The sequence below is a fragment of the Myxine glutinosa genome, chromosome 1 (assembly GCF_964187855.1).
Source record: "Myxine glutinosa chromosome 1, kmMyxGlut1.1, whole genome shotgun sequence".
NCBI lineage: Eukaryota > Metazoa > Chordata > Myxini > Myxiniformes > Myxinidae > Myxine > Myxine glutinosa.
In genome coordinates, this window is record NC_136261.1 from 199,847,045 (window position 1) to 199,874,061 (window position 27,017).

The following is a 27,017-nucleotide window of genomic DNA, read 5'->3' on the forward strand; positions in this document are numbered from 1 at the left end:
ACTTGTCGACAAGAGCCAGCATGCCATGCAGCAACTCACCCAGGAACTGGACTGTGAGGTTAGACCTCGGCATCTCTTCCTCATCACTGCCCGCCTCCTCCTCCTCAGAAACCGTTACAGTCGCCTCCAACTCCTCAGGCTGCATGTCATCAAATCCTGCTCCTCCCAACTGCCATGCCAACCCGGCAATCAGATGCCTTTCCTTAGTGTTATTGGGAAAGCCAGTATAGTTTCTGACTGCCTGTGGCCACAGGTTGCGCCAGCACTCATTGATGGTGGAGGCTCTCACCTCATCCAGGGACTCCTTGATGGCGCCGACTCAGTGGGCAATGTTGAAATCCTTCCAACACTGCCCGACGGTGAGCTCTGGGTTGGACTCCATGGCATCCAAAATGCAGCGAATGGTGTGACGGTGTAATACGTTTTAAACATTGAAATCACACCTTGGTCGAGTGGCTGGATGAGGGAGGTGGTGTTGGGCGGCAGGAAGATCACCTCAATGTTCGGGTGAGCCATGTCCAGGTTCGCGGCGTGGCCAGGAGTATTTTCCAGGGGAAAGAGAACCTTGAACGCAAGGTTTTTGTCCACCATGTACCTCTTCACCTGAGGGACGAAACAATTATGGAACCAGTCCAGGAAGATTGCTGCCATCACCAGGCTTTCCTGTTGGCCCTCCAAAACACGGGCAGAGTTTGCTTGTTGTTCTTGCCCTTGAGAGCACGTGGTTTCAGGGAACGGTACAACATCATGAGTTTCAGCATGAGGTCCCCTTTTGTGTTTGCACAAAAGGAAAAGAGATACCAAGTCCTTGGTAGCCTTGAATCCCGATGCTGTCTCCTTGCGTTCATGCCTTGAACTCCTTGTCTTGAAATTGTTCTTGTCTTGAAATTGTCTTGAACTTCAAAATGAAAGTTCTCGTGGGCAACTTTTTCCAGAAGAGGCCAGTCTCGTCAGCATTGAAGACCTGCTATGGGAGGTATCCCTTCTCTTTGATCAGCCTCGCGAGTTGTGCAAGGAATGCTTTTGCCGCCTCGTGGTCCGCGGAGGCACGCTCCCCTTAGAGCTTCACATTTTTGAGATAGTACCGCTCCTTGAAATGATGGAACCATCCCCTGCTTGCAGTGAATGAGGTCGCGCTGCTTGTACCATAATAACTCGGTGCGTCACCCGTGCTGGCACCACCCGCGCCAGACAGATGATCGTAAATTTGTTTGGCCTTTTCGCAAATAAGAGGTCCACTCAAAGGCATATTTTTCTGCACGTTGTCCTCGATCCATATGCTGAGAGCCTTCTCCATCCTTTCTATGTGGAAATCCTGGACATGGTTGACCACCTTCGTACTCGATACAGGGCTCACTGAAATACTGTCACGAATCGCCTTCTCGTTTTTCCGTATGTAGTGAACGGTGGATTCGTTGACGCCATAATGCCTGCCCACAGAGGCTGCACTCTCTCCTCTCGAAAGCCGGTCGAGCAGCTCCACTTTCTGGGTGAGGCTCATGACCTTCTTTTGCCTCCTGGTAGTCGACGCATCACCAGCACTGGTCTTGCACTTGGGAGCCATTATTGAACGATGAGCAGAGCAAGTCAAAAACACAGGTCAAAGCAACGGGATGAGAACAATGATCGAAACTGAGGACAATCTGTACGTATATGAAGGATTACGAGCATTGTGGGTATTGAGCCTATTTGGTAATTTCAATATGTAATAGCTTTAATGAAGCATTTGCATTCTATAATTTGCGAGGTTGACATGTTTTGGTCGCTGATGGAACATCCCCCGAAGCGTTTTCATTGTGTAACATCTCTGATAATGCTTTACCGTAAATTGCAAACTGTAATCAATTTAATGAAGCGTTTGCATTCTATAATTCGTGGAGTTGACTTGTTTACACCTCTGGTGGGATATCCCGCAAAGCTCTCGATTATAGTCCAGCTAAAATTTGCGGCCACAAAAGCCATGAAAATGCATATCACACAGCAGGTCATGCTCGTGGCTCGTAGAATATGTTTTTTTTGCGTATGTCCAGCTGCTTTTTGCATGGCTGGTAAAAGATGGGTTTTATAAATGTGTCAAGCTCGTGGCTCGTGATTTTTTTGCGCCCATGAAAAACCGCAAAACATGGCTGCGAATAAGGGGGGACCGACGCGATTTCGCGGAACACGGCTGCGAGTAGAAAAAAAACCGCGAATTTGCGGGACATTTTTCCGCGAATAGAAAACCATTTCGCATTTTAGCAATCGCGAATACGCAAATTCCGCGAATAGCGGCGTCCGACTGTATATATACTGTATATGTCATGTGTAAAATTCAGTGAACACCGAGCATCAATCCTTTCATCATGCCCCACTTACTCAAACACTGCACAGGTAATACAAAGGTGCATCGTTCAGCAAGAAGAATGCAAATAATCGAGATGTACCAAAACCTATGCATTGGCAATACACAAAACAGTTTTTATACTGTACCAACTTTCTTTTTCACTAAAATGGACATTAAATCCTTGCGGTAACACAAATATATGCAATTAGAGAAAATTTCAAAATCAAGTATCCAGAATGGTTTACTATTGCCATTTGCTACCCAAGAGTGTTGAGGGACGGGGTGCGAGCTTCGAAATTAAAGTTGAAAGAAAGAAAGATAAGTGCAGTTGATAAGAGAGATAAAGGAGAATAAGAGAATCTGAAGTGTGGGATGGAAAAGGAAAAAGAGTTGTTGGAAGTTGAGAAGGGAGAGAAGGTGCACACTTGTACATGGAGCAAATTTGGAAAGAGGGGGGGGGGGGGGGGGGAATGGGAGGCAGGCAATCTAAACTTCCACCATTTTGCATATATAATAAATATAATGCTGTGAAGGACCTTTCCTTCTACCCCCCACATACCCTTACCCCTTAAAATCCTCCATTTTGCTCCTCTATACACCCAATCTATTTTCCATTCCCCTTACCCCCACTCCCCACCCACAGTCTCTTTTACTCTGCCATAATGTGCATATAGCCCCAGTTATTATGTGCAAGAACCAATACCTTAAGGAAAGAAAGATCAGAGCCATTCCGGATGTAGGTGATCTCTAAGTTTCCCATGACGATTTCACAGTTTGCATAAGTGGTAACCAATGTATTGTACTGCTTCTCCACACTGCCCAGGAGGCTCAGCTTGTTCTCTGTGCCATCACAGTCTGGACAAAAAGAACACGAGAGGACACAATAGGCAGATGATTAGATAATTGATGGAGAGATGCTCTGCTTATACATGGCACTATGCCAATCGAAGTTAAACAGGTAAACTCAATCTGACATTCAAACTCTTGTGTATCCAAATACTTAATATGGTCTTCTTTGTCTTGAAACTAATTAATTGCTAAATAAATAAAAACCTGAACGTAAATATGAAAAGCTGACATAGATGCAGACAATCTAATTGCCTTCAGACACACACACAAGCACACACACACATACACACAAACATATTTTACATGATATAAGGCTTGAGTGGACCTTGGCTTCAGAAACATTTTTGCCAGGAGCATAAGCCCTTCCCCTGGGGAAAGGAATCAATCCATGGACTGGTGCGTCAATAGGTGCTAGAGGTATACACTCCCTCACAGGATTGCCTGACAATTCACTTTCTGGGAGGAATCCACTCCGAGTTGATGACAGCCAAGGAGCCAAAAATGCATAGACTATGCATTGATTCATTTCCCCAAGTGGTGGGTTGATGATCCTGTCACAAAAGGCTTCTAAAGCCAGGTAGGCTGACTGATACTGTGGTTAGCATTGCAGCAGTTGGCATTGGATTAAACAGTGACAGTTCTGTGTTTTTCACAGCCTGCATCTGAGCCAGTTTGCCCATATAATGTTGATATTTATCATCCCAGCTGCAATGTAAAGTTCTTATTATGGTTATCTGTCTGTCAACACATTGGTATATATATATATATATATAATTATATATATATATATATATATTATCACAATAACAACACTTATCCAACCAAGATATTCTAGTTTCCTATTTTTTTTATTGATTTTCTGAAATTTGTGGAATTTGTTTTTCACTTGGAAGTTGTGGGTTACGATGTGTAAATAAAGGTGGAAAAGTTTGATTTATTGCATTTTAATTCCAGGGCCTAATGCAACAAAAGGTGAAAATTTGGAAGGGGGTGTATACTTTCTATAGGCAATAGATAACCTTTGCATATTAACCCCTTGAATTCGGATTACCTTTTTTTTGATACGCACTGTATATATATACATATATATGCATGATATACAGTGCGTATATACATGCGTATCATATATGCATGATACGCATGTATATATATACAGTGCGTATCAAAAAAAAGGTAATCCGAATTCAAGTGGTTAATATGCAAAGGTTATCTATTTTGACAATTTACATGTGGTATACTAATTAAGAGGAGATCCTCAGCTTTCCATTGATACCTTCCATGCATCATTGCTGTCACACATGACCGAGTACATGTTCATTGAAAGTGACAAGTTCAAATCGCATTTTTACAGGTTTGGCTAATCGATGCAAGTCAGGATAATTGGTGCAAAATAAACGTCAGATGTGAGCTTTTATCAGGAATGATTGGCCTTTATGCACCCACACCTTCAACATGTCCACCTCCCCTTTCAACACAAAGCTCACAGCGGCGGAGCATGCCCTGAACTGCTCGTCTCACCATAGCCGGGTCATTGCGCGAAGCATCCACTTCATGTCGAATACGGCCCTGCAATTCGTCAAGATCATGGGGAGGAGTTACGAACACCTTGTTCTTTAAATGTCCCCAAAGGAAATAATTACATGGTGTGAGGTCAGGTGATCTTGGTGGCCATTCCACTGCATGGTTGAGGGCGATGACTCGGTCTCCAAAGAGTTCCCTCAGTCGATCTCGGACAGCGATAAGACGATGTGCTGAGGCGCCATATTGGGCCCCCCAGAGATATCTGAAGACACCACAAACCTGTCACTCAAAGTTCTCCTCCAGCTGCGGTAAAACTTCATCATTGATCATCTGCAGATACCTGTTAGCATTGACATTCCTTTGAAAGAAAAATGGTCCGATCACCTGACCACTTCCACAAAGTCCCAACCAAACAGTCCACTTTTGTCGATTCATGTTGGTGTCAAATTTAATTCCAGGGGTTGTCCTGTCGGTGCATATTCAAGAACATTATGGGTATTGACCTTGCCGTCCATGGCGAAAGCAGCATCGTCGCCGATAACGAGATTCCGCAGGAAATTGACATCTGCTTCGCAGCGTGCTTTCAACCATTTGGCAAGCAACAGCCTCCCGGCAAAATCCCCTGGCATAAGTTGATGCCGGATGTGAATCCGATATGGATGTTGGTGGAGGTCCAGTCTTGTGATTCGGTTGAATGTTGCCGAAGGCAATCCCGTCCCATTTCGTCTTGCGCTGGTATCCCTAGGATGCTCCAAAACTTGCTACCTTACTGCTGCAATGTTCATTTCAGATCGCCCAGTGCGCCTCCAACCAAAATTCTCCTTATTGCGGTTGAGGCTAGTGCCATGCTCTTGGTATTTTCTAACATTCGCCGAGATGGTTTTGGCTGCTGGAGGCATTTGATGGAGGAAACGTTCCCTGAACGCATCACGAGTTCGCTGCAAACTTCCAGTTTGGTGAGAGGTTGTAACCACGAAGGTCCGCTGTTCAGTCGTAAGCTGAACCATCTTTTCAATGACTCAGACTGTCTCTAAACCCATACACTGTAGGCCCATCTTAAATACCCATCTTAAACAAAGGATGACGCAACCAACGATTACCAGACCAGCTTAACAATTGTACATAATCAACTTGGCAGTCGACAAGTAATGCATCCATTTAAAACTGTCTTGCACCAATTAGTAAAACTTGTAAAAATGCGATTTGAACTTGTCATTTTCAATGAATATGTACTCGGTCATGTGTGACAGCAATGATGCATGAGAGGCATCAATGGAAAGCTGAGGATCTCCTCATATTTGGTAAACCACATGTAAATTGCCAAACGAAATAACATTTGCATATTAACCCCTTGAATTCGGATTACCTTTTTTTTGATACGCACTGTATATAGTATATACACACACACGCATACACACATATGAACAGTGGCGTAGTGATGGTTTGTGGCGCTCGGGGCGAAGGTCAAAAAGTCACGCCCCCTGCAGGCACTAACATAGTCAGACATTCCTATTGGGGGGCCATATGAAAGAGCTCTAAGTTTCCCCAGCGGGCTCAGCAGCAGAGCCCTGGAAGCTTTTCAAAATAAGAATAGATTTAGTTATGATCTCCTGAGCTGATTAGGCTTATTAACTACAAAGAATCCGGAAGAATTCCTGTGTTTCTAAACACGTGCCATGTTAAGGTGCATAGAGGAGTTTAAAATATCCTTCTATGGCATGGTATTCCTATTACAAAATAAACTAGATGGTATTCTTTGAACACTTAACCTGCGCAGTCAACTTGGTGTGAGCCAACTCTTCTGTTTTTGCAGGTTTTTTTATTCTTTGATCCAATATGGCTGCCAGACCACGTGAGCGATTATATCATAAATTTATATTCTCTAATATAATTGTTGCAATGATCACACTCAATAAATTTCATACTGATCAGAGTAAGCGTTCTCCTTGTCAAATTATGACGTCATAATGAAGGCACCGATTAAGTCAGCATCATCATATCTTATTCCCCATGGTGAGTACATGAAAATGAGCTTGTTTCAACTTTTTTCCATTAAGCGGTTTGGGAGATAAAGAGGTGTAACGTTTTTACAATATGGCGTCCGTACCACGTGACCTATGACATCATAATTATGAATAAAAAAATCTACACGTGAGGCGATCCTATGGTAAAAGTTCGTGTCAATTGGACGAACTGTTGCCGAGAAAATGAATTTTTTAAATGCAGACACGCATGTACGCCACACGTCCACAACCGAATGCCGAACACTGCTATTAGTTTCGCGAGCACAGGGTAATAACAAAAACAATGATAACATTGTAACAAAGCATTTATTAATACTAATTTGTTAAAAATTAATAATTTGTTTAAAAATAATAATTTATTAATACTATATTAACAACAATAATAATATTAATACCATTTGTCAATAATAAAACGAACGTATAATCCCCACCCTGGTCCAAGCAGACCTGGGCTTGGTGAAAGGTAAACTAATGCTGAAGCAGTACAGCAGGTAGGTATGCTACAAGACTGTTAACAACAACTACATCAAACATGCATGCAGCATGGTGTGGTATTTCTATGCAGCATGGTGTGGTATTTCTATGCAGCATGGTGTGGTATTTCTATGCAGCATGGTGTGGTATTTCTATGCAGCATGGTGTGGTATTTCTATGGCCTAGAGACTAGAGCTATGAGACAGAGCAGCAGAGGAAGGCAAGGAAGTTAAAGAACTCACTTGACACGTGATCCTGGCCTCGCTGATTGGGGCATAACACCTGTGATATCTAGATTTGATCGACGTAATTACATCACTAACGTCCAACAGTTACACCCCTCCATCCCTTGGGCCAATGGGCGATCTCCATGTTACCGAATGCATAATTATTAAACCTCATTATACAAGATAAGAGATCGACACAGCAGGCAGCCTGAAATTACAAACATCGTAACACGGATTGATTTACTGTGTGAGGTGATAGAAATAGGAGTTAGGAAAAAAGTGAATCCGGATGGAAAGGAGTTTGTAAACATCAACCTGAAACATTGACACGTAACACGGAGTTTAAACTGTAAAACGTGGTTCTGAAAGTTGCTTTTCCTGATCTCACGAGTTCGCTATATTATAATTTATATATAATGCAAACAAATGGAGCAAGAAAACGTGTTTTTGAGAGTGTCATTTGGCGCCCCATCCACTTCACGCCTGGTGCGGTCGCCCCCTCCGCCCCCCATCACTGCGCCACTACATATATATGTGTACTCGTACGTGCTTTTTGTATTTACTTTCAATTGAAAGTAAAACAAAATTGGCATGCCTATCTTTTCACAGTCTTATCAGGTTCATGAAGGAGCTTGTATCACACACATATAATGTATATGATGAAGACATTAGTAGATGTCAGTGTACCTTTCCAGGGAATACAAGGACATTATTAGCCAATGCATAAACGTTTGCGGTATATGGCATTACGAACCTGGGTACCATTCCTCATGAGCCAGAGGTTCACTTGCGAATAATTGATGGCATCGACGGAATGTTGATTGAGTTATGCTAACCACTGTGGGAAACAAGAAGAAATTGACGTTTCAGACGTTAACCATTCATCAGAACTCTCTTTGGCTCCTACAAGGTTTATTGAAAGGTCAGCATCTCCTTGCTTCCCTTGGTGGTTAGCATACTTCACTCAACGTTCTGTTGATGCCATGATACATTATTCTACCTGTCTGCCGATACACATCTACACAAGCCGACACCAGCAATAATTGGGAACACTAACAGGCCAATCCTGGTTTTGGACGATTACTGTGAACATCTCTTTCATATAACCTTTTGAATCCTCCCTTGGATCTATCATAAGAAAAATGTTTGTCCAAATTCTGTTTTTTTCATTTTTTCATATTTATTGGGGTTCTAAGAATACCATAAAAGGTGCACACTATCGATCAAATATACTTGCATAAATATTGACTGTGATGCTCCCAAATGGGTATAAGGATCAATTGAAACTTCTTATCCCTTTCTTTTTAAAGTTATTTTTTCATTCAAACATTAACTTTCAAGTTGTCAAATCGAGAATTCCATGCGTCGAGCCCTGAAATGTGCACTTCTGAAAGTTTCTTTGCACAATAATGAAATAAGGTGCAATACATTTTGTTTATAAAAGAGTTTTTCAAAAGGTATTAAGAAATCAAAATAACTCCGAAACATATCGGAGCAAGTTCCGCTGGACAATGTGACATTGAGGACGGACATGCTGCGGGTCAAGGCCACACCTTCTCAAAGCAAGACCAAATAATCTTTTATACACAGGTCATTCTTCTCTTCCCAAAGCCTCCAAAAATGCTTCGTTACCATGTTTACATCATCTTCGCTATTGGAGCGTCACCTCATTGCATCCAAACATCCAACGTCTATTAATTAATTAATTGTTTGCAAAATTATGATTGTCTCAAATTTGAGCAGCGACCAGTGTTGTGCGAAAGTGCCTTTTGTGGGCCTTAAATTGGGGCTTTTTTTTTTGGGGGATACAAGATCGAGTCTCGTGTAAGAGCTAACATTAATCACAAAAAGGCAAACTGACACATAAAACATATGATAAAGGGGACAAGATACAAGCCTTACATTGATATGTCAATTTAAGTGATCTGGACGACAAATATCTTTGGTGACCAATTTTGACAAAGACTAGCCTCGTTATGTTTTTGGTAAATACACCTTGCTCTGCACATTGTGATGATTACATTGTAAAATTGCGTCGGTTGTAGCCGAAGGTCAGCATAACATTGTGAGGCACATGCATTCGGAGTATACACCACAAACAGACTTGTGCTTATGTAAAGGTAAGCCCACTGAGCGAAAAGCAGTTCATGTGTATACTGACAAACAGTTTGCAACAGGTAAATGTTTACCATCTCTGACATTTTCCAAAGGCAGAAAGCAAAATACAATTTTTTGGGATTTAACCTGACTCATAAACCTGTGGCATCGGAGCAGGAGCTCAATACCTCTAATCCCAGGAACTCTGCGGGAGCTCCTGAGAAACGTTTCAGCCGTACCGTCTCGACTCGGCCACAATGAACCCCGCCTCGAACAAGACGCGTTCCAACAATCGTGGCCCTCTGTTCGCTTTGTGAGGCTAGCACGCACGCCGGACAGCCAGCAGGCCATGCCAGGACATGCATAAACAGAGGGCCTCTCTCGGACAGAGGCCCGCCGGTCCCCCTCACACACAGCACGATTATCACGGCCACGGGAACACAAAGGCCATTCTATCCGCTCTGGGGCCTTTGAATACGATTGTCTCCAGCATGTGACAAATTGCCAATGGTTGTGCTGTCTCGATTTCGATTTATGTAGGACACTAAGTTCGTTAATTTCAAAAGCTAATTCATAGTCAAGCGATCAGTATCATAACATGTTGCCAAATTAATACTGAAATACTGAGCTAGATTTGTTGTCTTTCGCATATTCGACCAATCATAAATCAAAACAAGTACACGTACATTCAAAGTACAACGCCCCCGTGCCAAATAATTAAATATCCTACAGCGCGGCATTGACGGGGCGCCTCTGGCGCCCGGCAATACCGCAGTGCAGCTCAGAGAGTGCATTGCAAGGGAGAGGTGTGCAATAAATTGATTGATTAATTGCATAATTAAAATCAACGAATGATTATCATAAAATATTTTCTTAAACAATTGGCTAATAGCATAACTAAACCACTAGTGCTTCATCCAAAGATGTATCTTTTAGAAATTTAATTAAATAGGTCATTAATAAACAAATTAAATAATTAATTGATTAATCAATAAATAATTAATCGATTAAATGATTAATCAATAAATCAAAAATATCCTTAATAGCCACATCACCTGGTCACTATCATGTCCAAATATTAGCTTCCCAGCTCAAAAGGTGCCTGAGATATTTCCCAGATGAGAAAGAAAATTAATAAATGATTAATAATGAAAATAAATAAGTAATAATCATAAAAAATTAAATAGTTAATCAATTGGCTAATAGAATACATAAACCATCACCATTTCATCCGAATCTGTAACTTAAAAAAAATTAATGAATTAATTCATTCATTGAATAATTAAATAATTAATCGATTAATTAATTAATCAATAAATCAAAAATATCCTTAATAGCCACATCACCTGGTCACTATCATGTCCAAATATTAGCTTCCCAGCTCAAAAGGTGCCTGAGATATTTCCCAGATGAGAAAGAAAATTAATAAATGATTAATAATGAAAATAAATAAATAATAATCATAAAAAATTAAATAGTTAATCAATTGGCTGATAGAATACATAAACCATCTCCATTTCATCCGAATCTGTAACTTTAAAAAAATTAATGAATTAATTCATTCATTGAATAATTAAATAATTAATCGATTAATTAATTAATCAATAAATCAAAAATACCCTTTACAGACAAATTACTTGGTCACTGTCATGTCCAAATATCAGCTTCCTAACTCAAAAGGTGCCTGAGATATTGGCCAGATGAGAAAGAAAATAAATAAATGAACATATGTCACCCACAGGGTGAACCGTATCTTGCCATTTGACCTTGACCTTAATAATTTCGTATGGTGAATAGTATGTCTTCATGACCAACGCACATGAAATATTGAAAGATTTTGATGAGAACTGAGGAAATAATTTTTTCATGAAAATTCCGTTTTTTTGTCATGACGTCATCAAATGACGTCATAGCGTCAAACTGTTTACAGATCTGGGAAGCACTCATCAAGGGCATTCATATGAGGTATTACTCGATATGGTACCTACGATTTCAAAATTTGACCTTGGGGTCAATAATTTTCGACCTCCAGCGCTAACCATGAAGGTCAAGGCCGATCGCCACCAAAAACTAATCAGCTGAGCGCCGGACCATATACTAGATTCCCATGAAGTTTGGAGACGATCCGATCAAAGTTACTCAAAAAATTAGTGTTTCGTCGACCTCCATGATTGGCCGCAAAGTGACCTTGACCTTTGACCTTGACCTTCATAATTTTGTGTGCTAAAGGGTATCTCTAAAAGACTCTGATATGCGAACTTACAAGAGTTTCCAAAGGGAACTGTGCTCTACAGAGTGACCTAAACAATGCGAACTAAAGCAATACAATATACATGAAAAGTGCAGTTTTTTCGTCATAACGCCGTCAAATGACGTCACATTGTCAAACTAGTTATATGTTTGGAAAGCACTCAACAAGGGCTTCAATTTGAGGTACTACTCGATATGGTAACTGAAACTTGAAAATTTTACCTTTTGGTCAAAATTGAATGACCTTCAAAATGACCTTGAAGGTCAAGGCCGATCGACACCAAAAACTAATCAGCTGAGCGCCATACCACACCCTATATACCCACCAAGTTTGGAGATCATAAGATCAAAGTTACTAAAAAAATAAGGGTTTCGTAATTTGACCTTGGGGTCAATAATTTTCGACCTCCAGCGCTAACCATGAAGGTCAAGGCCGATCGCCACCAAAAACTAATCAGCTGAGCGCCGGACCATATACTAGATTCCCATGAAGTTTGGAGACGATCCGATCAAAGTTACTCAAAAAATAAGGGTTTCGTTGACCTCCATGATTGACCGCAAAGTGACCTTGACCTTTGACCTTGACCTTCAAAATTTTGTGTGCTGAAGGGTATCTCTATAGGACTCTGATATGCGAAGTTACAGGAGTTTCCAATAATAACTGTGGTCTACAGAGTGATCTAAACGTGAAAAATTTTACCTTTTGGTCAAAATTGAATGACCTTCAAAATGACCTTGAAGGTCAAGGCCGATCGACACCAAAAACTAATCAACTGAGCGCCATACCACACCCTATATACCCACCAAGTTTGGAGATCATAAGATCAAAGTTACTCAAAAAATAAGGGTTTCGTAATTTGACCTTGGGGTCAATAATTTTCGACCTCCAGCGCTAACCATGAAGGTCAAGGCCGATCGCCACCAAAAACTAATCAGCTGAGCGCCGGACCATATACTAGATTCCCATGAAGTTTGGAGACGATCCGATCAAAGTTACTCAAAAAATAAGGGTTTCGTTGACCTCCATGATTGACCGCAAAGTGACCTTGACCTTTGACCTTGACCTTCAAAATTTTGTGTGCTGAAGGGTATCTCTATAGGACTCTGATATGCGAAGTTACAGGAGTTTCCAATAATAACTGTGGTCTACAGAGTGATCTAAACGTGAAAAAAAAATGATTAACCACAAACAAACAAAAAAACAAACAAACAAACAAACAAACATACAAGCTGACTGATACATCTTGCAAAAACTTCGTTTTGGCAAGATAATAATTGATAATGAAAATAAATAAATAGTAATCATAAAAAAAAAAAAAAATGAATCAATTCGCTAATAGAACACATAAACCACCACCATTTCATAAGAATCTGTAACTTAAAAAAAAATTTTTTTTGTCAATTGAATAATTAATCGATTAATTGATTAATTGATTCATCAATAAATCAAAAATAGCCTTTGCAGCCAAATCACTTGGTCATTGGCATGTCTAAATATCAGCTTCCTAACTCAAAAGGTGCCTGAGATAATGGCCAGAAGAGAAGGGAAATGTATAAGTGCTTAATTAATCGATAATAATTAAATAACTCATCAATTAATTGATTAATCAAAAAACAAAAAATAGCGTTTTTGACAAAGTACTTGCTCACTATTGTGCCGAAATTTCCGATTCCTAGCTCAAAGGATGGTTGGGATATCGCCCGGACAAACAAACAAACAAGAAAGCAAGCAAACAAACAAACAAACAAGAAGACGTCATGCGTAGCATGATACTTGCAAAATCCACCCCCCCCCCCCCAAAAGTTTTCCATTGATACAGCAAATTGTCCATTTCATGAAGATTTAAATTTACAATCTTGATCAAAGCTCGGGTCAACAGGATGAAAAATGACGATTTTTCAGATGAAAAATGATGATTTTGGAAGGTTGACCTTTGACCTTTTGCCCCCAAAAATAGTTAGTTTCCCTATTTAGTGACTCAATGTGCACATGCTGTTCAATTTTCAAGTCAATTGGATTAAATTTCCTCCTCTTCCTCCTCTTCTTCTTAACTTCCTCCTCTTCCACATCTTACCCTACCCCTCCTCCCCCCTGTTCTGTATCCGATGCTCCCCCTTCCTCTTCATTAACGGTATGGACCTCAAACATCCAGGGCCTTCGTTCAACCTTAACTGATCTCTCCATGCAGGTTGCTTCTGACAAACCAGACGTGATCTGCTTCACAGAAACTTTCCTCCTTCATGATGTCTCTGATTCCTTAGTATCTCTCCCGGGTTTCTCCCTCCTCCGGTATGGTAGACCTGAGCCTCATCCTGGAGGTGGGGTTGCTCTCTTTATCAAAAACTCTCTTCCTCACTCGCCCTGCACTGCCCTCTCTCCACCTCACCCCCAGGAATACCTCTGGCTACGGCTTCCCCTTCGCTCAAACCCCTTGTTCATATGTGTGTTGTACCGTCCACCAAACAGTGATGACTCCATCTACATCTCGCTGTCTGATAATATGGACCAACTTCTATCTACTCGTCCCAACTCTCTCTTCCTCATATGTGGTGATTTCAATTGTCACCATGCCAGTTGGCTGGGTGTGGGTACCTCTCTCACCAGCCATGCCTCCTCAGCAAAGGACTTCTGCGACTCACTGGGACTGACACAATCTGTCAATTTCCCGACCCGGATCTCAGTCAACGGAGCATCTTCTCTTCTGGACTTGGTTATGACTAACCTCCCTGAAAATGTCTGCTGCTCTTCTTCTGCTCCAATCGGCTCATCTGATCATGTGCTTGTTAAAGTGGACATCTCTCTGACCATTCTCAGGGAGCCTCCTCAGCATCGACGAGTCTGGCATTTCACTCAGGCCAACTGGCTCGGTCTTCAAGCAGCCAACCTTCAAGCAGCTATGTTGACCTCAAGAATACTTGGTGATTGAATTCATTGACCAGATATGCAAGTCCTCCTCAAATTTCAAGTCAATTGGATGAAAATTGAGGATTTTAGAAATTTAGCAATGTTGGTGACCTTTGGCCTATGTTGACCTTTTGACCTATTGACCTCAAAAAAATATGTTTCTTGCTTTTGACCAACTCTATCATTTGGTGAAGTTTCGTGAAGATCGGTTGAAAATTGTGACCTGTAGACCGGTGACAAACAAACAAACAGACAAACAGACAGACAGACAGAACCACAAACACAACCGACCAATATACTTGAAAAATCTTCGATTTTGCAAGTATCAAACAACCAGATTGAAAACTGAGTACTCCCTTTCAGCGTGCGTCACTGCCGAGCCCCCTTCGGTGCCCGGTAATGACGTTATGCAGCACCTGGGGATGGCATAGGAAAGGTGCGGTGTACAATAGCACTTCCTTTCTCAAAGCATGCTACACAAGATGAAGATGATAGCTAGCTTACACTTAGTGTACTCGCTGTTGAGTTGTATAGTTTTGAGTTGGATTTCCGAAGACATATAGGATTTGTCTAAAACCCATAATGCTGATGTTTCACGGGCAGAAGTTGCATCCCAGAGTACAATATTCTTGGAAGTATAAGTTAAGATGACCTACTGCTTGATTCTCTGACCAAAGTGTGCTGAAGTTGATTTGCATGCTGCCAGAATGTATACTGCCTAACAAGGATGACAGGGAGCACCACGTTCTAACTAGCAATAGTGCAAAGGGAAGAATGATCCTATTCATTCACAGATTCAGAAGAAAAATCCTTCGGGACAGCAACATTCACTTTCAGTGGATAAACCATTCACGTAAAGATTTTTCAGTATTCTAAGGCGAATTCAGGGAGCTTGTACATATGTGACATGCACAACAACCCATTCATAGGATAGGATTTGAACATGGGATCCACCATTGGTGAGCTATACTAAAAAGGGAACACCGATCAAATCGACTCAACCATCAAATCAACACAGAGAAACTACTCCCCAGGCCTGATCGCGTTCACCTTTCACGCCTTTGCTGTGGACACCAGTCACAACTTTTACACTACAAACATAGACTCGACGACACCACTGATGACACCTGCAACCACTGCTAGGCCGGTCCACAGACAATAAAACACATGGAAGACTGCGCGGTCCTGCCTTCATGTAGGCAAGAGCACATTCTGTATATGAGGAATCTCTGGGTTGCTCCTGTGAGATCGATCGGCTAGCTCTGTGCCGCCGGTTTGTTCAACCAGAACTGACTTGGGCAACACAACAACTAGACGGTATTCATAAAATACTTACTCTGCACAGTCAACTTGGTGCGAGCCAACCCTTCTGTTTTTGAAGGGTTTTTTTTCTTTGATCCAATATAGCTGCCAGACCATGTGAGCGATGACATCATAAATTTATATTCTCTAATATAATTGTTGCATAGATCACGCTCAATAAATTTCAAACTGATCAGACTAAGCGTTGTCCCTGTCGAATTATGACGTCATAATTATGGCACCAATGATGTCATCATTAAACAACACCTATTCCCCATATGGAGTTCTTTACAATGAGACACGTTTCAATTTTTTCCATGGAGCAGTTTTGGAGATGTAGAAGTGCAACGTTTTTCGGTTTTTCCAAGATGGCGCCTGTACCACATGACCTATGACGTCATGATTATCATTAAAATATTCTACAGGAGGAGGCGCTCCTATGGTGAAAATTTCCTGTCAATTAGACCAAGAATTGCAGAGAAAAAAAATTCATACTCATCGAATCAAGCCTTGTACTTGTCGAATTATGACGTCATAATTAGTGTACCGATGACATAATCATTAAAATAACTTATTCTCCAAGGGGATTACCTGACAATGAGCCATGTTTCAATTTTTCCATGGAGCGGTTTCGGAGATATAGAGGTGCAACTTTTTTCGATTTTTCCAAGATGGCACCTGTACCACGTGATCTATGACGTCATAATTATCATTAACAAAATTCTACACGAGGAGGCGCACCAATGGTCAGAATTTCGTGTCCATTGGACTAACATTTGCAGAGAATTTTTTTTTTCATACTGATCAGATCAAGCGTTGTAATAATGAAGGCACCTATGACATTATCATCAACATATCTTATTCCCCATGGGGGGAGTACTTGACAATGAGCCATATTTCAATTTTTTCCATTGAGCGGTTTGGGAGATACAGTGGTGTAACTTTTTTCCCAAGATGGCGTCCGTACCACGTGACCTATGACGTCATAATTACGAATTTAAAAAAATTCTACATGCAGAGGCACTCCTGCGGTAAAATTTCGTGTCAATCGGACGAACGGTTGCCGAGAAATGAATTTTAAAAATGCAGACACGTATGCAACTGAACGCCTGACCCTGCAGGATAACAACTCAACCTCGATGAAACGCAGATTATCTTTCTATCCACATTGCCATGATCATCATCAACATAGACTTATAGACTCTTTGTAAACTTATTGCGTATTGATGTTGCCAAAGTTGTCTCTTGACACAGTTTATGCCCTTTTCATGTAAGTATTTTAAATTTTGCATTTAGAGATTCCCCAAACAATTTGCCTAGATCACGATAATCATCCAACACTGATCACTCATGACATCACACAAACTGCTACATTGTCAAAATTGTTCCATGATGGCTGAAGCATTTTCCTTTACACATGTGTACACCGTAAACATTTGTGCACATTTACATCTTGGATCTGCGAGTCGGCCCCGAGCTAAAGCAAGAAATTTAAAACGTTTCATTCACTAATAAATTGTTTCTTTGTCCATTTTGCCTCCTTATCTCCACCGCCTCCCTCACCCTCGTCCTCCAAGGACCATCTTCCTCTCATAATGTGTTCCGAGGAAATTTCAATCATTTGGGAGAAAACTGCGAGTTCACAATATCGTGCTTCTCTCCCTCTGCATTCTTCGCATTCCCCAGCTCAGCACGAATTGTGTTGCGTGGAACGTCGAGCCCCTCTCAAGGACTCGTTTTACTGTTGCCTTGTACTCTCATATGCTTAAAAAACAGTCACCTAATATTTCAACTATTTTGTTTACTGCGTTATAGAGCGCATTATTTGTGACGTCATCAGTAATCAAAACCGTTGAATGGGCATACATCTATATTATAAAGGGAGCCGTGTCTGTCTGTTTGTTTGTTACTTGGCAAAAAAAAAAACTTTTTTTTCAAGTATGTTGCTCACTCCGGTTTGTGTGTGTGTTTGTCTGTCCACTCACTTATACTTGCCTGCAGGTCACAATTTTAAACCGATCTTCACGAAACTTCACCAAATGATAGAGTTCCTGGGCCGACAAAATCCCATGTATTCTTGAGGTCAAAAGGTGAAAAGGTCACATAGGCCAAAGGTCAACCACTTTTTTCGAATTTCTAAAATCCTCAATTTTCATCCGATTGACTTGAAATTTGAATGGCATTTACATATCGGCTAACTGAATTCAACCACCAACTATTTTTGAGATCAGCGTTGGCCATAAGGTCAACATAGGGCAAAGGTCAACCACTTTTTTTCAAATTTCTAAAACCCTCAATTTTTATCCGATTGACTTGGAATTTGAATTGGCCTTTCAAATCAGTGAACTGAATTCAACCACCAACTATTTTTGAGATCAACATAGGTCAGAAGGTCAACATAGGCCAAAGGTCAACCACTTTTTACAAATATCTAAAATCCTCAATTTTCATGCGATTGACTTGAAATTTGAATTGGATTTTCATGTCAGCTAACTGAATTCAACCACCATCTATTTTTGAGGTCAACATAGGCCAAATTTCTAAAATTTTCAATTTCCATCCAATTAACTTAAACTTTGAAGACAATTTGCATATCAGGTCACTGAATTCAACCACTAATTATTTTTGAGGTCAAAAGTATGCTCTACCGAGTTCCGTTCTACTTTGTTTTGTTTTGCCAAGTGTCGCTCTATGAGTGATTTTTCATATTTTTTGTTTGTTTGTCTTGTTATAACTTGAGAACGGATTAACGGATTTCAATAAATCCAACTACGGTGGATTCGGGGAACTCCCGGGAGTGTTTGTGATCCCCCCCAAAAAAGGTAATTTTTTTTATGGGTACATGGACGTGTCAAAACTGCAAATGCCAACACCTGACGTGATGTTGGTTATCTCTACACGGAGAGCAGGATCTCCCAGGAATCCTTTTTTTTTCCCCCCCATAGATCAGCCATCGCAGCAAAGATTGGTATTTCAGTCAGCGAAGCGACGGGTTTTATATTCTAGTCCATACTATAAGAGAGCTGTCTGTCTGTCTGTATGTGTGTATGTTTGTCACCATTTTTCTCAGAGATGGCTGAACGGATCTTCGTCAAACTTTCAGAGGTCCATCAGTGAGTGCCTGGGAATGTTTTAGGCAAAAAAAACAATTAAATTTAGAAGAAAAAAACTTTTTTTTTTCTTTTTAAAAATTGCTTTGTCGTGCCTGAGCGTTTGTAGCTATATGAAAGGTAATATTAAATTATGCCCGATTAGTGTGTGAGCGTAATATCATCATATTAGATATAAATTTTCCTTATTGTGTTTTGGTAGGGAAGTGTTTTAGGCACCGACAAAAAATATAAAAAAAAAATTCATTTCTTCAAAATTCCAACAGCATGAGAACATCACCGGGCAACGCCCGGTACTCCTGCTAGTCATAATACAAAACCATCTTGGTACTTTGTGTTTTTTAAAGAGACCTTTTTTAAAAGCCTCTTCAAATATGTCGCGTGTTTTCAGGCTCAATCTCTCAATTTATCTTGATGACACTTGAGTTACAGCTGAAGTCATGCAAAGTGATCATGGTACGAATGACCATCTATATAATGTGGACGCATGGAGAGGGGTGGGGGAGGGGGACATACTGGTTGAGCCCCCATGCTCTTAACAGACCGTCGAGCACTCGTGACAAGTTGTGACAAGTTGTAAACGTTTCACTGGTTGTAAACAATCAATCCTGGACAGGTCGCCACTCCAAACCGAGGTGTGCAAAATTTCCACTGAGCAGCCGCGTGAATCAAACCTACAACAGTGAGGGATAAACGTAACCATTGGTTTATCCAATCAACCACCAAGGCACTCAGACAAGTTAAAAAGGAGTAAAGGAATCTAAATACAAGCGAGGTTGATTGGAGTGAGAACGCAGTTTATAAGAGTATGGAAAAGGTTGAAAAAAGAAGATAAAGAAGGTTGAGAAGAGAAAGGACCAAGGGAATGGAAGGAGGCATGTTACGAGAGGTTTTTAGGGTGGACGTGATTTTGAAAATCTTTGTAAAGACTTTTGGAATTTTAACACCCTTGTATTATTTGTGTTGTTTGCCCATTTAAATGGCTTTTTGAAAGAAACCTTTTTGCCCTGCCGACAAAGCTTTAGGTTATGCATTGCTTTTACAATAACCCTGTTGTTTTATACAGTGAATATTATTTTGAGTATGGAATTGGAAATTTGTTTTTATACATGCTACGTGTTGGCAGCTTGTACCTGTTGCTGCGTTTGAGGTTTGGGAGTAACTGCTGAAATATATCTGTCCATGTTATTCCCGCCGTCCTTGATTTTTGTTTCTTTTACACTTTTCGACTTTTCCACATTTCTCTTTAATCATTGTTTTTTGCTTTTTCTTTTTGTTAATTTTAAACTCTTTTATCTCCCTTTCACTCTTGATTGTGAAATATATTGTACCCATTAGCTAAGGAAACGGCTTCGGCAGCCCGAGGCATCATCACGGTGCAAGAAGAGTGGTCATCATCATCATCATCATTATCCTCATCATATCGGTTTTAGCACTATCACTGAATGGTAAAGAATCACTTAAAAATTCTCTAATCTGGATCCACGTTAGAATCTTCACCAAAATTGAATCAATTTTTCATTGTCACACACCCAACCTGTCCACCAAGTTTCGTCCAAATAAGTCCATAACTTTTTGAGATATCGTGCTATATATAGTTTTTGCCCTATCAATGGTGACAAATCACTTCAAAATTCAAAAATTCAGATCCAGATCCAGATCTTCACCAAAATCTAATCTTTTCGTCCTCGTCACACACCCAACCTCTGCACCAAATTTCGTCCGAATCCGTCCACAACCTTTTGAGATATCCTGTTCACAAACAAACAAACAGACAGACAAACAAACAAGAAAGACATCGTGCAGATCACAATACTTGCAAAATCCTGTCCCCTAAAAAAAGTTGCCATGGATACATCAAATTGTGCATTTTATTAAGATTAAAATTGACAATCCTAATCAAAGCTCGGGTCAATCAGATGAAAATTGATGATTTTAGAAGTTTGACCTTCAGTTGACCTTTGACCTTTTGCCCTCAAAATAGTTAGTTTCCCAATTCAGTGACCCAATATGAAAATCGTGTTAGACATTCAAGTCAATCGGATGAAAAATGACGATTTTAGAAATTTGACCTGAAGCTGACCTTGGACGTTTGACCTCAAATTCAATAGGCTTCTCAGTTGTGACTACCTATATAACTTGGTAAAGTTTCATGACAATTGGTTTTGAATTGTGACCTGTAGGCGATTGACAGACAAACACAAACAGACAGAATAACAAAGTCGACCGACCAATATACTTGAAAAATCTTTCATTTTGTAAGTAGCAAACAAACGGGTGAAAACGTAACCTCCATCCACCTTGGGTAGTTAATCGACTCAATATGCTAATGCAATGGGGTTTATAGTCTTTAAATGGCTACTTGGGAATGTTTGTCTCCCTCGAATGAATTTTGTCATTATTATTTTATTTTATAGGCCATTCATGTGATTATAAAGGGACCAATTCGAGTGGTCAGAGCTCAATATAAACTCTTGGGGTAAATGTCAACCCAAAATATCCATGTGTTAGAATAAGGACAAAGTATGACAGAAGCAAAGGAAGAGAGTGATGGAGGGGGGAGGATCAAGAGCAGCAGGAGGAAGTGAATATGTGTATAATCATCAGAATAGAGAAGGTGGTAGGGATTCAAAATGTTCTACAAACGAGATACTCAGAATAGTTCAGAAGAATTTAAAATAAGTATTTCGAGGTTTATATGGCATTACAAGGTTTATATGGTGTATAGTTCACATGTCACTATATGGTGTTACAATATATTTTGTAACATGATGACATACTGTTAAACCCACAAGGTCATTGTCCCAACTCAGACATCTGGGATCTCCATTATGACTTCGCATAAATCCAAAATCAACATTTAAAAAATACCATTGGAAGAAAAGGATTTGCGATTCTCCCTTGAAATACACAGACAAGAACATCTACAGAAAGTGAAACCAATATTCTGTTTGTTTTCATCTTCAGTACGATCAGTGGTTTCAAACTACTTGTTTCCAAAACAATATGGGCTGTTATGCAAGCATTCAAGGGTCCCCCTGAATATTTTCTGCATCACATAGGCAGAAATGAAAAGCTTTGACATCAAACGAGCAACGTGTAAGTCATTTTGTGGGCAATGGAAGATGATGAGACTAAAGGAAGGTCTCGTCAGATAAGACTCATCTTGAATCACCGACCAACAATCCCACAATTAACTGCCTTATTTTCACTGTACTCATAACATTCTGCAAGAAAATTATAAAAGCTTCCAGATGATAGAGAACGTACTGTTTTGTATACCTTTCATGTGGGTTTGAGAGTGCATTTTTGGAGGTAAATATTACAGGCTCACCTCCCAAACAACATGACCTTGCTTTTGTGTCAAACAGCACATGGCAACTCACATATTCGCACATGATTTATCACCATGATTAGGCTGTTACCCCCATTAATTGATGTCTTCCTAATTACCTGGAGAGGAGGTTGAATGCTCACAAAATAGTTCAGAGGTAATGCTTGCTACTCAGCCGTCTCATATTTGTTTTCTCAGCATTTAAAAACAATATAGCATTTAGGAGAACATACACTACATGACCAAAAGTATGTGGGCACCCGAACATCACACATCTCATTCCAAAATCATGGGCATTAATATGGAATTGGTCCCCCCCCCCCCCCCCCCCCTTGCTGCTATAACAGTCTGCACTCTTCTGGGAAGGCTTTCCACTATATGTTGGAACATTGCTGCGGGGATTTGCTTCCATTCAGCCACAAGAGCATTAGTGAGGTCGGGCAATGATGTTGGGCGATTAGGCCTGGCTCACAGTCTGCGTTCCAATTGATCCCAAAGGTGTTCGATGGGGTTGACGTCAGGGCTCTGTGCAGGCCAGTCAAGTTCTTCCACACCGACCTCGACAAACCATTTCTGTATGGACCACGCTTTGTGCACGGGGGGCATTGTCATGCTGTTAACAGGAAAGGGCCTTCACCAAACTGTTGCCACAAAGTTGGAAGCACACAATCGTCTAGAAAGTCATTGTATGCTGTCGCGTTAATATTTCCCTTCACTGGAACTAAGGGGCTGAGCCCGAACCATGAAAAACAGCCCCAGACCATTATTCCTCCACCACCAAACTTTACAGTTGGCACTATGCATTCGGGCAGGTAGCGTTCTCCTGGCATCCGCCAAATTCAGATTCGTCCGTCCAACTGCCAGAAGGTGAAGTGTGAGTCATCACTCCAGAGAACACGTTTCCACTGCTCCAGAGTCCAATGGTGGCGAGCTTTAAACCACTCCAGCAGACGCCTGGCATTGCACATGGTGATCTTTACTTTACTGAAAACCTTTACCCGATTCAAACGTTTCCTGGATTCGATTTTATTTTACCAGATTCAAACTATCACTGCATTCAAACGATTAACCGATTCAGTTCATTACTGGATTCGAACCATTGCCCTATTCGCGTCTTACATTATGTTTCTCAGGCCTTTACAGGATTCGAACCATTATCGGATTACCATTGTCCATATTTAAAGCTATTTACGCATTCTCCTTTTGTGCACAGAATCCACAACACCCCCCCCCCCTCCACCCCCCCCATTTTTGTAATGGTACAACCCTAACTTTGAATCGTGTAAAGGGTAAAGGGTGCTAACTTCACGGACATCTGTGCAGGTGATAGAAATAGTAATTAGTAAAAAAGTTAATATGGATGGAAAAGAGTTTGTAAACATCGACATGACACATTGACACGTAGCATGGAGTTTATCTGTAAAACGTGGTTCCGAAAGTTGCTTTTCGTGATCTCACGAGTTCGTTGTATTATAATATATGTACAATACAAACAAATGAAGCATGAAAACGTTTTTTTGAGGGTGCCATTTGGCGCCCCATCCACTCCGCGCCTGGTGCGGTCGCCCTCTCTACCCCCCCCCCCCCTCCCCCCCTCCCCATCACTGCACCACTGTATGTATGTATGTATGTATGTATGTGTATATATATATACTAGGGCATGCCCGTACTATATCTATATCTAAAATTATATCCCCCCCCTCTATTTACATGAAATGGTTTGGTCCAAAGCGAACGGCTTGCGAGTGGTGACAATCCCCCCCCCTCTATTTACATGCAATGGTTTGGTCCAAAGCGAACGGCTTCCGGAGTTTGGTAAAGAAATCGCCATCGCGTGCACAAACGCGCAGGAAAGCGAATGAATCGCAAATTCGTTTTTATTAGTTGTAAAACATAGTTTAACGCCAACATAGTTTGCAAACGTGAAATAAATGAATACGCTCTCAAATGTGCCATCCGAGGCAGAGTGTGCCCGCCACGTTCGGCACACGCGATCGTTCGCTGCTCTCTGATTGGTTGAATCGTTTTTTGGACATAGCTCGGTAAGTAATTGTCCGATTAATATGAAACCTTGAAAAGGCACATCCTCGGGTCCCCAGCAATATACCTGGCAAGTTAAAAGTATATCGGACCCGTGGTTGTCGAGAAACAGCGGTCACAGACAAACGTACAGACAGACAGACAGAGATTACTGGAATTATAGATATATATATATATATATATATATATATATAATTATATATATATATATATATATATATATATATATATATATATATATATATATATATATATATATATATATATATATATATATATATATATAGGCCAAACAGCATAATTCACTCAATTCCAAACAGAACGGGACCGCCGAGTGCTGAAGCGCATAAAAATTTCAAACAGTGTGGGGCTGGTATGAAAAATTCAGACTCAACCCGGGACTCGAACCAGGGACCTCCATCACTTTCGCAGTGACAGCCCACTGCGCCATTGAGCCAACGGAATCTCCTCAGAAATTTTCCACACTTAACGCTGCGCGCTTTATAATGGCCGATGTCTTATGTGCCTGCTAGGCAGACCCCATACGTGAGCATAAGTATATATGCGTATGTATGTGTATGCAAGTATATGTAGAAGTGCATTGGAGATTAACTCATCTACAATTTTTTAATAAACAGCAATTAAATTCCTGTGTGGGGCTAGTGTGAAAAATTCTGACTCAACACGGGACTCGAACCAGGGACCTCCATCACTTTCGCGGTGACAGCCCACTGCGCCATTGAACCAACGGAATCTCCTCAGAAATTTTCCACACTTAACACTGTGAGCTTTATAATGGCCGATGTCTTATGTGCCTGTTCGGCAGATGCTATATGTGATGCTACGCATGGGTGGGATGCCACGCATGGGTGGGATGCCATAAGCAAACAGACAATGCAGAAACGGTGAATGCTAAAGCATGAAACCAATAAATTCCACATTCCTGTAGCAGCTTCAGTCGCACGTCAGACATAGACAGCAGGTTCGTGAAAGACTTCGGTAAAAAAACGACAAATGGGAAACCATGGAACCAATACCAAAATTTGGTTCGGAACCTTACCAAACCAACATCAAGCATGGACAGCAGGTTCGTGAAGGACTTCCACGAAAAACGTACCCGTTTGAATGGTTCCATACCGAGTCAATGACGAATCTGCATATGGTGATCCGCGAATTTCACGCTTCGAAAGTAGAAACCGTCACGGTATTTCATCTTTCACTTGAACTCAATATCTCTATTTTCATTCCAAACAGCATAACTCCAATCACAAATTAAATAGCATTTATATGAAAAATAAACGTTACCAACATTCGTGACATAAACAAATATTTAAATCCGGATGTGAAGTAGTTCCATACGGTTGGGTGAATAGAATTACGAATTCAAAATCGTAATTGTATTCACTCAATTCCAAACGTCATTCCAATCATGAATTGATCCTTCAACAAAATACTGTTAAAATGACGGTTGTATTGGCATATTATCAAAGCAGCTCGTTACCATCATATCTCCACTTCTGGATTTACGGCAAGTTCTTATCAAGTTAATTTCATAATTTTATTGAAGAATTTTTGAAAACTCCTACCTACCTTACAACATCTGCTGGGACCCCAAAACGTTCCAACAGGAGGTTTGGCAGGGCTAGCCCCAAAAATGAGGGAGTAGATTGGGGACGGACAGACAGACGGACAAACAGACAGTCCTGTTTTTATAATATATATATATATATATATATATATATATATATATATATATATATATATATACATACATACACGACATGACCAAAAGTATGTGGACACCCCTTATAATTAGTGGATTCCGCTATTTCAGCCACACCCATTGCTGACAGGTACATATAATTATAATTAAGCACGCAGACATGCAATTATAATCAAGCACACAGACATGCAATCTCCATAGACAAAAATTGGCAGTGGAATGGGCTGAACTGATGAGCTCAGTGACTTTCAACATGGCACCGTCACAGGATGCCACCTTTTCAACAAGTCAGTTCGTCAAATTTCTGCCATGCTAGAGCTGCCCCGGTCAACTGTAAGTGCTGTAATTGTGAAGTAGAAACGTCTAGGAGCAACAACAGCTCAGCCGTGAAGTGGTAGGCCACACAAGCTGACAGAACGGAACCACCGAGTGCTGAAGCGCGTAGAAATCGTCTGTCCTCGGTTGCAACACTCACTACCGAGTTCCAAGCTGCCTCTGGAAGCAACGTCAGCACAAAAACTGTTTGTCGGGAGCTTCAAGAAATGGGGTTCCATGGCTGAGCAGCCACACACAAGCCGAAGATCACCATGCACAATGCCAAGCGTCGGCTGGAGTGGTGTAAAGCTCACCGCCATTTGACTCTGGAGCAGTGCAAACGTGTTCTCTGGAGTGATGAATCATGCTTCAACATACAGCAGTCCGACGGACGAATCTGGGTTTGGCGGATGCCAGGAGAACGGTATCTGCCCGAATGCATAGTGGCAACAGGAATAGGAATAATGGTGTGGGGCTGTTTTCATGGTTTGGGTTAGGCCTTTTAGTTCCAGTGAAGGGAAAT

General features: G+C 40.9%; 1 protein-coding gene across 2 annotated transcripts in view; it reads right to left on the reverse strand.

Moving 5' to 3' along the window:
• LOC137417601 (receptor tyrosine-protein kinase erbB-4-like) overlaps positions 1–27,017 on the reverse strand; it is a 249,597-nt gene that overhangs the window by 218,359 nt on the left and 4,221 nt on the right. For both annotated transcript variants that reach the window (XM_078782410.1, XM_068103503.2), the window contains exon 2: positions 3,027–3,178. In XM_078782410.1, the coding sequence (XP_078638536.1) occupies positions 3,027–3,178 (152 nt within the window). The remainder of the gene's footprint in view (positions 1–3,026; positions 3,179–27,017) is intronic.